Here is a 14,179-nt window from a genome sequence, read left to right on the forward strand (position 1 = left end):
CTTTCAGACTCCCAAGCCTATGCTCTATCCACTAGGTTACACTGCTCCTCCAGGGCTGTCTGCACACAGAATGGAAGGACGTGTTACTTACCTTCATGGACTCCTTCAGTCAGGAAAGTGCCGTAGAATAGCTGCACCATTGGGTTCTCAGATTTATTCCTTGGACTGCTGTTTTCCAAAAGGGAGACAAGTTGGGTTTACCTGGGGGGAGATGGAACCACCTTTCCCACCCAGAAGGAGTCCTGAAGGGGCCTAGTCTGCCTGAACTACCCTAGCCCCAAGCCCCAGGTCACCTGTGAGGTACCGCTGTGCATGTTAGACACCTCTGTGGCCTGCTGGAGTTGGGAGGTCCAGCTGCAGGTCCAGGAATGGCCTCACATTCTATTAATATACTATTCTACAATAATGCATTATATAATTATTATATGTTATTTTATAATAATATATTATAATTTGTTTAGGGTTTACTATGTGTCCAGCATTGTTCTACACGTTGGGCAGATACCAATTAATTAGGGTGAGCACAGTTCTTGTCACACATAGGGCTCACAGTCTAAGTAGGAGAGAGAATAGGTATTTACCCCCATTTTACAGATGTGGATACGGAGGCACAGAGGATAATAATAATAATGATGATGGCATTTATTAAGCGCTTACTATGTGCAAAGCACTGTTCTAAGCTCTGGGGAGGTTACAAGGTGATCAGGTGGTCCCAAGGGGGGCTCACAGTCTTTATCCCCATTTTACAGATGAGGTCACTGAGGCCAGAGAAGTGAAGTGACTTGCCCAAAGTCACACAGCAGACGTGTGGTGGAGCCGGGATTTGAACCCACGACCTCTGACTCCAAAGCCCAGGCTCTTTCCACTGAGCCACGCTGCTTCTCAAGCAAGTCAAGTGACTTGCCCACGGTCCCACAGCAGGCTAGTGGCAGAACTGGGATGTGTTCAACTGAATAATAATAATAATAATAATAATAATAATAATAATAATAATAATAATTGTGGTATTTGTTAAATGTTTACTATGTGCCAGGCAATGAACTAATCTCTGGGGTAAATACAAAATAAACAGGTTGGACACCTTCCCTGCCCTGGGTTCACAGACTTAATCCCCATTTTACAGATGAGGGAACTGAGGAACAGAGAAGCAAAGTGACTTGCCTGAGGTCACACGGCAGTCAAGTAGAGCTGGGATTGGAACCCAGGTTCTTCTCCCAGGCCCATGCGCCACCCACTAGGCAACACTGGCTCTCTACTGAATGGCTTGAAGTATCATTCTGGCCTCCCAGCCTTGAGGTAGCTGGGTTAGTCCCACCCTCACGCAGCCCGCCCCCAGGCTTGTCTGAGAGGCAGTTCTCCCTGGGCAGTGGGGGGAGTTGGGGGAAAAGGAGGGGAAACCGGGTTCTGGATGCTCACCTGACGTTAACAGCCAATTGGAAAGCATCCTCCAGCCGGTCCAGCAGCTTGTGTGTGAACTCACTCACATCTTGCTATGAGAGAGGCCAGAAGAGTACCACAATTAGGGTGGGGCCTCCACTGATGGGACCTAGGCCCTCCCCCAACCTCCACTCAACAGGGGGCAGCCAGCTGCGTTCTGGAAAAGTCCATCCTAAGGAGGCCCGGTCTCCTGGTGGGGGGTCGGGTCACAGGGAGAGGGAAGGATTTCAACCTGAATCACTTGTGGGGGGAGGCTCTTTCCCTCCATTAAGAACGGGCTCTCATCCCCAAGGTAAATTACCTGACACTGTTTCCCCTCTAAAACTGTAAACTCATTTTGGGCTGGGAACGTGCCTACCATATCTAGACAGTACTCTACAGAATGTTTAGTACAGTGCTCAGCACACAGTAAGCGCTCAATAAATAGCATTAATTGACTCCTTTTGGCCCCAGAACTGGCCACACTGGATGGTCTACTTATTTATCTATTTATATGGTAATCCATTCATTCAACTGTGTTAAGGTACTTAATTACATGTCAGGTGCCATCGTAAGTGCTAGAGAACATACAAGATCATCAGGTTGGATACAGTCCCTGTCCCACATAGGGCTCATAGTCTGAATCCCCGTTTTGCAGATGATGGAACTGAGGCCCAGAGAAGTGAAGTGACTTGCCCCACGTCACACAGTAGACAAGAGGCAGAGATGGGTTAAGAACCCAAGTCTGCCGACTCCCTGGCCCATGCTATTTCCACTAGGCCATGCTGCTTGACTGGCTGGGAATGGGAGAAATTTTTTTAAAAATCAAGGTTTCCCAGGGCACGAGGCTCCAATGTTGGTGTAGCAGTTCCACTTTAGGCCAGGTCCTGGCCTGGAGAGAGCCAAGCTAACACATTTCCCGCTTGATTTGCCACACTGAGAAAAAACTGGCCCCTAGGGAAGGTGCCTCAGGATTCCACTCTTGAATCTAGAGGACTATCTTGGCATGTTACCCAAGCCTAGATACAAGACATTCTGGTCGGTCTTTTTGTCTTTGGCTTTTTTTTTTGGTGGGGGGTCGGAGGGGAGGGGGAAGAGAGAAGAAAGGAGCAAGTGAATGAGAGCCTAGGAATCAGAAGGCCATGGGTTCTAATATCAGCTCCGCCACTTGTGAAGCCAAGTCATTTCTTTATGCCTCAGTTCCCTCATCTGTAAAATGGGGATTAAGACTGTAAGTACTCTCCCGAACACTTAGTACAGTGCTTTGCACACAGTAAGTGCTCAATAAATACTACTGAAGAAGAAGAAGGTGGGGTGGGGGGAGAGAGAGAGAGAGAGAGAAGTGGGCTTATTCTGTTCACCTGTTGTTCCTCAGCTGACCGGAAGGCTCCCTTTAAAAGCTCCAGGGCCGCCGAGGGATCCACAAATTTACGGTTTGATCCCATCATTAGCGCAAACAAATACTGAAGCTCCTGCATAAACACGATGTTTCTCTTCTCCTGTGGAGACAAGCCAACATGATTTGGGTCACCCCCACGGGGGAACAATTCAGGAAGATGCCAACTGCAAGACTTACAGTATCCAAAGCCATCGAGGGGTGATGGGGAAGACTCTCCCCTCAGTCCCGAGGATAGCCATCAAGATTGACAGTCTTCACGAAAGGGATGGTGCTAATTTGGGCCAGCCTGAGAGGAGAGCCGACTCCACGGAGACCAGCCAGCTGGCCTGCGAACTTGAAGCAAAGTTGCCTGGGAAGGCTGCAGTTCAGGATGTGTTAGATTGCCGGTAGAAGGCAGCTCTCTCTGATAAGAATAGATTCCTCCCTTCCAAGAATTTCCAGGCCCTGGTTCCTGGCTGGTCCAAGGGAGGGAATCCAGAAATAGAACAGGTGTCTCTGACTCTCCCCAGTTCTGCCTGAATTCCAAATCTCGGGGCCATGGAGACTCTCAAACCTTCCCAGAATTGCCCTCTTTTCTTCTTCTCCCACTCCCTACTGCGTTGCCCTGACTTGCCCCCTTTATTCATCCCCCATCCAAGCCCCAAATCACTTACACACATATCTGTTATTTAATTACATATATTAATGTCTATCTCCCCAGCTCTAGACGATAAGCTCCTTGAGGGCAAGGAATGTGTCTGTTATTGCTACATTGTACTCCTCCAAATGCTTAGTACACTGCTTTGCACGCAGTAAGCACTCAGTAAATAACACCGACTGACTGACCGATTAATACCTGTTGATGATACAAGATTTAAAATCACAAACTGATCTTGAGATGCAAAAGTATGGGAAGCTACTATGGGGAGGGGGCAGGGGAGCAATACCAGGAAAGGTAATGGAGAAACTGACTAAAGTCAAGGCTTCCCACCCCGTCTAACAGCCCCAGCGCTTGCCCCAGCTCCAAAAGTTCCCAGCCCCAACTTACCACGTGGCTCCGGCAATTTTCCTTTAAATTCGGCGGGAGGCTATAGCCGAGCACGAGCCTTCGAAACTCGGGCAGTTGGAAGAGAGACTGAAAGGAAAATGGTCGGGTTCATTGACTTCTCAAAACCCCCATCACTGGCCGAAGGAACAGCTGCCCAGTGGAAAGAGTGAGTGTCTGACTGTCAGGCAATGTGGCTTTGAATGGCTTGGCCCTTCCTTCCTGAGGAATCTCTCCAGGTTTGTCTGTCTCCTTCAATCTACTGGGGATGTCGCCCCATCCCTCCTTGCCTCGCAGGGATGTTGTGAGGACCAGTGAAATAATTTAAATGAAAACCAGAGAAGCAGCGTGGCCTGCTGGATAGAAAACGGGCCTGGGAGTCAGATGGACCTGGATTCTAATCCCAGGTCTGCCAATTGCTTGCTGTGTGACCTTGGGCAGGTTACTTCCCTTTTCTGTGACTCAGTTTCCTCATCTGTAAAATGGGGATTAAATTCTACTTCCTCCTCAGACCGTGAGTTCCATATGAGACAGGGATGTCCAACCGATGATGTTGTTCAGTGCTTAGTGCGATGCTTGGCACATAATAAGCACTAAACAAGTACCAGAACAAAAAGTGCTACATAATGCAAATGATTCTTTTCATTATCAGCCATGACTGGTCCTTTCACTCTTTGCAGCCAGCTTTAGGCAGCCGGTGGAATTTGGCCAGGGCAGCTGGTGGAAGCGCCCTGGGGCGAGGGGTGCAGTCTCCTACCTGTATGACTGCACTGAACCAGCAGGTGTTGCCGATGTTCTTCAGCCCCACGGGCCAGCCGCTCACTCGCCTCCAGGTGTTGGGGTTGGGATCCTCCCCCCAGACCTCACAGCGTTTCCTCTTGGAGCGCTTGTTTTCGGCCGCTGCCTCTTGAACCCTGCTTTGGGTCAAGCTCAGTAAAAATCCCCTTCCCGCCCCGGTGATTTATGGGGGCTTCTCAGGATAGCAACCTCTTCTTCTAAATCGACTGGTCCCCTGGGCCACCTCTGGCCCCATCTGCCTGAAGACACAGGCCTTTGGTAGCAGCTCCGGCCAACACTGCCCATGGATGCCTACAGGGATGGTCTGCACCCTCGGAAGAGGGGTCAGAGACAGACTGAGGCAAAGTGAACCCCCCCACCCCACCCCGCTGCCCCCCACTCCAAACCAAGAGGTTCCATCCAGTCAGTGCAGAAGCAGCATGGCAGGACGAGTGATGTCAATCCATCAGTCAATCGTATTTGAGCACTTATTGTGTGCGGTACTGTACTAAGCGCTTGGGAGAGTACAATATAAGAATAAACAGACAGATTCCCTGCCCACAACAAGCTTACAGTCTAGAAGGAGAGAAGGACATTAAATAAGTAAAACACAGAGCAAAGTTTACCCAGGTAAGCCTGTCTCACCTGTGGAAGGACTTTCCTACACAGCCCTGAGCGATTCACATGATGTGAGAGGGACTAAATCCAACCCAGTTCGCTTGTGTCTACCCCTACGCTTAGTATCGTGCCTGGCACAGAGTAAGTGCTAAACAAATGCTATTTTTTAAAAAAAAAGATGTAGTAAAATCAATTAAATGACCTGTCAAGATCTCTTTGGTCCGTTGGAATTTTCGGGGACTCCAGCAGACTCAGAGCAATGGCTGCCTGGAGGTCATCTTTGTTGTCGTGAGTTAGGTCGATCACTTCTGGAAAAGAAACAAACAACAACAATGAAAACATCAATTCCCCCCATCAACCTAGAGAGAGAATCTTGCTGGAAAAATAGCTCCTTTACCTAGGCATTTACTCTCCTACTACAATCCAGCCCACACACTTCTGTCCTCTAATGCCAATCTAGTCACCTCGATCTCTTCTATCTTGCTGCCGACCTCTTGCCCACATCCTGCCTCAGACCTGGAACAGCCTCCCTCCTCAAATCCGACAGACAATTACTCTCCCCCCACTTCAAAGCCTTACTGAAGGCCCATTTCCTCCAAGAGGCTGTCCCTGCCTATGCCTTCATTTCTCTTTTCCCATTCCCTTCTGTGTCGCCCTGATTTTCTCTGTTTATTCACCACTCCCACCTCCAGGCCCACAGCATTTTTGTCCATATCTGTAATTATGTATATTAATGTCTGTGTCCCCGTCTAGACTGTAAGCTTGTTGTGGGCAGGGAATGAGTCTGTTATATTGTGCTGTACTCTCCCAAGCGCTTAGTACGGTGCCCTACACACATTAAGCGCTCAATAATTATGACTGATTGGAATTTCCAATTTTTGCCAGCCGCAGTTGCAACCACTGGGGCTTCCAGAGGGGCCAAGCAGCTAGCTCAGCTGTGCCCGGAACATTAGGCCAACCGGTGCCTTAATCAATCATATTTATTGACTGCTTAATGTGTGAAGAGCACTATACTAAACACTTGGGAGGGTACAATATAAGACAGTTAGTAGACACATTCCCTGCCCACAAGGAGCTTTCAGCTCACCATGCTGCCTGAAATGCAGTGGGCGTCCGCCCTTTCCCCTCCTTTCTGAGAACTAAAAATATTCCTCATATTCCTCTCAGCTTAGTGAAAGGCTAGCTGACAGCTCTGGAGCATCAGCATGCCTCTCTAGCAGGGAGAGTTTGGGGAGGGGTAGGGGGTTCCTGGGTATGTCACAGGGTTTGGTCCTCAGTCCCTAGGAAAAGAGCACCTAGTGGGCCCCGCATTTCCTGAAGAAATCAATCAACAATTTTTTTAATGCTATTTGCTAAGTGCTTACTATGTGCCAGGCACTTTGCTAAGCCCTGGGATAGCTACAAGTTAATCAGGTCGGATACAGTCCCTGCCCCACATTGGGCTCCAGTCTTAATCCCCATTTTATAGATGAGGGAACTGAGGCCCAGAGAAGTGAAGTGACTTGCCCAGTGTTACACAGCAGACAAGTGGCAGAGTTGGAAATAAAACCCAGGTCCTCTGCCTTCCAGGTCCATACTCTATCCGATTGGCCAAGCAGCTTCTCAATCATATTTTTTGAGGGGTTTCTGTCATCAGAGCACTGTACTAAGTGATTGGGAGAATACAATTCAACTGAGTTGGTAGATACATCCCTGCCCACAAGGAGCTTACGGTCTAGAGGGATCCCAAAACACAAGAGTCTGAATCCAGACTGACAGGCCTGACACGCAAAAAGGAACCAACCAAGGAGCACGATAATACACAGATGAGAGTGGAGGGAATGTACTCTGAACAAACCCTTCGTGGCCACGAAGACAGTCATTTCCTGGCATGCCTCTCACCCCACAAGCTAAACTGAATGCCCCACTTCTGCGCCTGGCCCCCAGGGACTCTGGGGCATTAATTCCTGGGTGGCTCCTGGGGCACCTGCCAGGCTGAACCCAGAAGCAGTGTGACCTAGTGGATAAAGCACGGGACTGGGAGTCAGAAGGACCCGGGTTCTAATTCTGGCTCCGCCACCAGTCCGCTGTGTGATATTAGGCAAGTTTCTTTATTTCTCTGTGCCTCAGTTACTTCACCTGTAAAATGGGGAAAATGATTATGAGCCCTATATAGGACAAGGACTGTGTCCAACTCATTACCTTGTAACTACCCCAGCATTCAGTACAATGCTTGGCACATAATAACTGTTACATATCACCATTATTATCATATCATTATTATAGAGCATGGGCCTGGGAGTCAGAAGGTCCTGGGTTCTAATCCCAGCTCCACTACTTGTCTGCTGTGCAACCTTGGGCGAGTCACTTTACTTCTCTCTGTCTCAGTTACCTCATCTGTAAAATGGGGATTAAGACTGTGGGACAGGGATTGCGTCCAACCTGATTAACTTGTCTCTACCCCAGCGCTTTGTATAGTGCTTGGCACACAGTGAACACTTAATACCATTAAAAAACCCCACTGTAGGTCTTCCAACCACCCTGACATTGGGCTACTGGAGCACGGCAAACGGAGGGGGAGAGGGGGTGAGGGTCTTTAACAGGGAGAACTTTCTGGCCTTTTCAGACCTCACATCCTGCAGGTGCTGGAATCTGTGGATGCTTCTTCCTCCTGGGGAGGCCAGGTTGCCGAGAGGAGTGGCCACCGCCCCCTCCTCACTACTTCCCCTTTTGGCCAGGCTGGATGTGGCTGGCAGTGCCCACTTACTGGCTGAGCCTTCTTGGCTGGCAGCACTTCCCTCGCTTTCTGAAGGTTCGGCGGCAGCATCCTGGCTGGGCTGTCTCACCTGCTCATCGGTGAGGAGGCTGACGGCCTGGGTTATGTCACCATTGCTGGCCTAAGAGGAAAGAAAGGTACCTCAACTGGACCCATCCCGCAGGGTCCACCTAATCACTGGACAGTATTTAGTGACCACCTACTGCGGGCAGTGCACTGTGCTGAGCGCTTGGGAGAGGATAATAGGATTCGTAGATCTGATCCCTGCCCTTGAAGAACTTACAATCTAAGTAACAGAAACAGACCCTAAAATAAATCATGGATAGGAGGAATTCCCCTCCACACAGCACTTGTATATATTTGTACATATTTATTACTCTATTTGTACATATTTATTGCTCTATTTATTTTATTAATGATGTGTATATAGCTATAATTCTATTTATTCTGATGGTACTGATGCCTCTCCACTTGTTTTGTTGTCTGTTTCCCCATTCTAGACTGTGAGCCCATTGTTGGGTAGGGACCATCTCTATATGTTGTCAATTTGTACTTCCCAAGCACTTAGTACAGTGCTCTGCATACACTAAGTGCTCAATAAATACGACTGAATGAATGAAAGAAGGAAGAGCGGAAATGTACGGGAGCTAGTACTTAAGAAACAGAGCCTGTAAGATAATGTACATAAGCATTTCAGGTGATCTGTTCTATTGTACTTTCTCAAATGCTTAGTACAGTGCTCTGCCCACAGTATGTGCTCAATAAATACCATTGACTGATTAATTAAGAGTGTTCCAAGGTTTAGGTGATGGAGAAATCCTGAATTGCCGGTTGTTGGGGAAATTGTTTGGGGAATTTAGAAATTACCTGGAGAAGCCCTCCTAAAGGAGAGTGATTTTAAAGGGCTAAGACAGAGGCCACAGCCCCAAATCCCTCATTCCCATATGGGATTCTGGGAGTCCTTTTGATCGGAGGGTCAGGAAGGGAGGAAAATAGAAGTGTTCAGAAGAAAGAGGGAAGCAGCTTGGCCCAGTGGAAAGCTCATGGGCTTGGAAGTCAGAGGACCTGGGTTTTAATTTTAGCTCTGGCTCCTTTCTGCTCTGTGATGCTGGGCAAGTCAATTAACTTCTCCCTGCCTCCGTTTCCTCAAATGAAGAATGGGGATTCAATACCTGTTCTCCCAGCATGGCCTAGTGGAAAGAGCATGGGTCTGGGAGTCAGTGGACCTAGGTTCTAATCCTGGCTCCACCACTTGCTGGCTTTGTGACCTTGGGCAAGTCACTCTGCTTTTCTGTGGCTCAGTTACCTCATCTATAAATTGGGGATTAAAGCTGTGAGCCCCAAGTGTGATGTGGTCTGTGTCCAATCTGATAATCTTGCATCCATCCCAGTAATTAGTACAGTGCCTGGCACATAGTAAGCACCTAATACCAAAATTATTATTATTACTATTTCTCAGACTGAGTCCCATGTGGGACATGGACTGCATCCAACCTGATCAGCTCGTATCAACCCCAGCACTTAGTACAGTGCCTGACACACAGTAAACACCTAACAAATACCAAAATTAGTACATAATTTCTTAGACTGTGAGCCCCATGTGGGACATGGACTGCATCCAACCTGATTAGCTTGCATCAACCCCTGCGCTTAGTACAGTGCCTGGCACATAGTAAGCACTTAATACCAAAATTATTATTATTATTAGACTGTGAGCCCCATGTGGGACATGGACTGCATCCAACCTAATTAGCTTGCATCAACCCCAGTACTAAGTACAGTGCAAGCGCTTCATTCATTTATTTGATCGTATTTATTGTATGTTTATTGGGTGCAGAGCACTGTACTAAGTGCTTAGAAGGTACAATTCAGCAATAAAGAGAGACAATCCCTGCCCACAACTGGCTTACAGTTTAGAGGACGGGAGATAGACATCAAAACAAGTAAACGGGCATCAATATAAATAAACAGAATTAAAGATATATACATATATGCATAAGTGCTGTGGGGAGGGGAGGGGGGAGAGTAAAGGGAGTGAGTCGAGGAGACGTGGAAGGGAGGGGGAACTGAGGAAAAGGGGGCTTAGTCTGGGAAGGCCTCTTGGAGGAGGTGTGCCTTCAGTAGGGCTTTGAAGTGGGGTAAGAGTGATGAAGAAGAAAAAAGAGCAGCTCGGTAACCATCTTCTGACAGGACGCCACATACCAACCTTCAAGGCCTCGTGGAGAAAGGAAGGGTCCTGGATGCCAGTGATCTCCTTCAGCTGGCTTAACAGCATTTGGCAGCTCTGTGAAAATCCAACAGGAAGCCCAGATGAGAAGGACAACTGGCCAGAATCCACTCAAACACTCCAAGGAACCAGACACTTCCCATTTCAATCGGAGCTCAGGGATGGATATAGTCAATCGTATTCATTCAGCGCTTATGGTGTGCAGAGTGTTGTTCTAAGCACTTGGGAGAGTACAATATAACAATAAACAGACACATTCCCTGTCCATGATGAGCTTACAGTCTAGAGGGACTACTGGGGTGGGGTGCTGCTGGGGCAGAAGCACCCCAAAACTCTGGGCTTACCATTCCACAGAGCCAACTTGGGGTACAGGGAGGAGAATTCCTGGGGAAAGGGAACAGGCCTAGGGAAAATTCATCAGGCTTCCAAAGTCCCCTCTTTGGGCCCAGAGGAAATTGTAAAGTCTCCAAGTTACCCTTCCACAGAGTAAGCTCCCTGAGGGAAGGGACTACAGTCCTCTATACCGTACCCTCATTCATTCATTCATTCAATCATATTTACAGAGCGCTTATTGTATGCAGAGCACTGTACTAAGCTCTTGGGAAGTACAAGTTGGCAACATATAGAGACGGTCCCTACCCAACAACCAGCTCACAGTCATTGTTGGGAAGCAGCGTGGCTCAGTGGAAAGAGCCTGGGCTTGGGAGTCAGAGGTCGTGGGTTCGAATCCCAGCTCAGCCACTTGTCGGCTGTATGACATTGGGCAAGCCACTTAACTTCTCTGTGCCTCAGTTCCCTCATCTGTCAAATGGAGATGAAGACTGTGAGCCTCACGTGGGACAACTTAATCACCATGTATCCCCCCCAGCACTTAGAACGGTGCTTGGCACATAGTAAGCGCTTAACAAATGCTATTATTATTATTATTATTATTACTGTCGGCAGGGAACGTATATACCAACTCTGTTTTATTGTATTCTCCCAAGCACTTAGTACAGTGGTCCGTCCACAGAAAGTGTTCAATAAATACCATTGATTGACTGATGAGGGATCATGTCTACCACTGCTCTTGTATTGTACTCTCCCACATCTTAGTTAGTGCTCTGGCCACAGGGAACACTCAACAGATACCACTGACTGACTGAGAAGCAGTGTGCGCAAGGGACATACAAGAAGCCCCAGGAATTTGCATGGGGGAAAAGGGTGGCTATTTTAGGTCTAGCCAGGCATACCACTTGAGTGTGTCACTTAACACTCACAATAAATTTCCAGACACCCAGCAAATGGAGGAGATAACTAAGGCCCAGTGAAAACTGTAGTTCTGACTCCCTGGGAGTGAGAAAGTGAAGACAACAAAATGATTTTCTTGGACTCCCCTAGAAAATGTGCATTAGTTGAAAACTCTGGCTTTTGTAAAGTTTTAAACAAACCCATGATAATTCCCAGTCCAGTGACCCCTGGCATGTTTTGGGTCCCTTTAATCTCAAAGGATGTCACCATTCTGAGTACAACGGTGGTTTTTCAGGAAGAGAAAAATGCCTAGCCCAGCTGATTAACAAGGGAAGTACAGGTCCACATCCACTAAGTACATCCTAGAATTCCTAGATGTCCAATCAATCATACTTACTGAGCATTTGCTACGTGCATAACATTGTACTAAGCACTTGGGAGAGTGCAACATAACCATAAAACAGAGTTGGTAGACATGTTACCTGCCCACAACAGGCTTACAGTCTAGAGAGAGTCTAGACAATCAGAAGATGTCAATTAATCAATCAATAGCATTTCCTGAGTGTTTATTGCATGGAGAGCACTGTACTAAGTGCCTGAAGGAGCACAATAGAGTTGGTAGATATAATCCCTCCCCTCGAGGAATTTACAGTCTAATTCATTCATTCAATTGTATTTATTGAGCGCTTACTGTGTGCAGAGCACTGTATTAAGTGCTTGGGAAGTACAAGTCGGCAACATATAGAGACGGTCCCTACCCAACAACGGGCTCACAGTCTAGAAGGGGGAGACAGACAACAAAACAAAACATGTAGACAGGTGTCAAAATCATCAGAAGAGAATTAAAGCTATATGAACACCATTGACAAAATAAATAGAATAGTAAATATGTACAAGTAAAATAAATAATAATAATAATGATGGTTATTTGTTAAGCACTTACTATGTGCAAAGCACTGTTCTAAGCACTGGGGAGGTTACAAGGTGATCAGGATGTCCCACCGGGGGCTCACAGTTTTAATCCCCATTTTCCAGATGAGGTAATTGAGGCCCAGAGAAGTGAAGTGACTTGCCCAAAGTCACACAGCTGACAGTTGGTGGAGTCGGGATTTGAACCCATGACCTCTGACTCCAAAGCCCATGCTCTTTCCACTGAGCCACACTGTCTGTACAAATATATACAAGTGTTGTGGGGAGGGGAAGGAAGTAGGGCGGGGGGGATGGGGAGGAGGAGAGGAAAAAGGGGGGCTCAGTCTGGGAAGGCATCCTGAAGGAGGTGAGCTCTCAGTAAGGCTTTGAAGGGACGAAGAGAGCTGGCTTGGCGGATGTGCGGAGGGAGGGCATTCCAGGCCAGGGGAAGGAGGTGGGCCAGGGGTTGATGGCGGGGCAGGCAAGAATGAGAACAACGTCTAATGGGCAGTGGTGACTGTTCGCCACTGGATAGACTTCTAGACTGTGAGCCCACCTTCTAGACTGTGAGCCCACTGTTGGGTAGGGACCGTCTCTATATGTTGACAACTTGTACTTCTCAAGCGCTTAGTACAGGCTCTGCACACAGTAAGTGCTCAAAAAATACGATTGAATGAATAGAGAGCCCCAAGATTCAAATCTTCATCCTACCAAATAATTCACAAGTCGACTGATCACCTGAAAGCTACAGATTCTTGTAACTTGTGCTTGGATCATGGAGATCCAGAGAAGTGAAGTGATGTGCCCAAGGTCACCCAGCAGACAAGTGGTGGGGCAAGGATTAGAGCCCAGGTCCTTCTGGGGAAGCAGCAGCAGCATGGGGGAGCAGCATGGCCTAGTGGAGAGGGCATGGGCCAGGAAGTCTCTGCCACTTCTCTGCTGTGTGATTTTGGCCAAGTCACTTCACTTCTCGTTGCCTCAGTTACCTCATCTGTAAAATGGGGAGTAATAATAATGATGGCATTTATTAAGCGCTTACTCTGTGCCAAGAACTGTGCTAAGCGCTGGACTTCTAAGAGTAAGAGTGTTCTAACAGTAAGAGTGTGAGCCTTAAGAGAATTCTAAGAGTAAGAGTGTGAGCCCTATGCAGGCCAGGGACTATGTCCAAACCAATTATCTTGTATCTACCCCAGTGCTTAGCACAGTGTTTGGCACAGAGTAAGCACATACATACCATCATTATTATTATTATTATTATTATTCTGGCTTCCAGGCCTGTGCTCTATTCTCTATGACACAGGGAAAGAAGGAATGATGTTCTTTGCTTTAGGAAGGAGAGAGATAAGCCAAATTCTCCCATCTAAGAAGCAGAGAAGGGAGTATGGCTGGTGATTTATGGGAGCTCTCCTAATCCTCTTCCTGCCTGGGCAGGGAAAAAAGAAGCCAGGGGCCTTTCTGGCCTCACCACTTCCAGGTTGGCTGGGGTCCACTAGCCTAACCGGTTCTGAGGCAGAGAACTCAGACACTAGGTGAGAACTTGGCCCAAGATGGCCCCCTTCCCAGCCCCTGAAAACGGGAGGTTGGCTTCATCAACACCTCCAAGGATGGTTACCCTTTCTTATCTAGCCTCTATTGACACTCAACAGAGAGCAAGCTTTCCAAACTGCACAGGGGATGGTCTTCCTGAATCAGTTCAACTACTGTACTGGAAATTGAATTCCTTGTCCCGTTTAAGGAGGAAACTTGTCCCTAGGGTGCTGAGTGTCCCACCTGGCTCTACATCAAGCTCGCTCTGGGCCCTCAGCTTGCACAGAGAAGACCACT

The 14,179-nt window shown here is 47.8% G+C and overlaps 1 protein-coding gene across 6 annotated transcripts in view; it reads right to left on the reverse strand.

Moving 5' to 3' along the window:
• USP28 (ubiquitin specific peptidase 28) overlaps positions 1 to 14,179 on the reverse strand; it is a 97,261-nt gene that overhangs the window by 22,499 nt on the left and 60,583 nt on the right. For 4 of the 6 annotated variants that reach the window (XM_038753495.1, XM_038753497.1, XM_038753496.1 and 1 more), the window contains exons 2-9: positions 10,196 to 10,273; positions 7,981 to 8,110; positions 5,437 to 5,542; positions 4,597 to 4,753; positions 3,843 to 3,929; positions 2,778 to 2,915; positions 1,417 to 1,490; positions 92 to 168 (exon numbers count right to left, since the gene is read on the reverse strand). In XM_038753495.1, the coding sequence (XP_038609423.1) occupies positions 92 to 168; positions 1,417 to 1,490; positions 2,778 to 2,915; positions 3,843 to 3,929; positions 4,597 to 4,753; positions 5,437 to 5,542; positions 7,981 to 8,110; positions 10,196 to 10,264 (838 nt within the window). In that variant the 5' untranslated portion in view covers positions 10,265 to 10,273. The remainder of the gene's footprint in view (positions 1 to 91; positions 169 to 1,416; positions 1,491 to 2,777; positions 2,916 to 3,842; positions 3,930 to 4,596; positions 4,754 to 5,436; positions 5,543 to 7,980; positions 8,111 to 10,195; positions 10,274 to 14,179) is intronic. The other 2 variants (XM_038753494.1, XM_038753498.1) reach the window with 2 other exon arrangements.

The sequence above is a fragment of the Tachyglossus aculeatus genome, chromosome 11 (assembly GCF_015852505.1).
Source record: "Tachyglossus aculeatus isolate mTacAcu1 chromosome 11, mTacAcu1.pri, whole genome shotgun sequence".
NCBI lineage: Eukaryota > Metazoa > Chordata > Mammalia > Monotremata > Tachyglossidae > Tachyglossus > Tachyglossus aculeatus.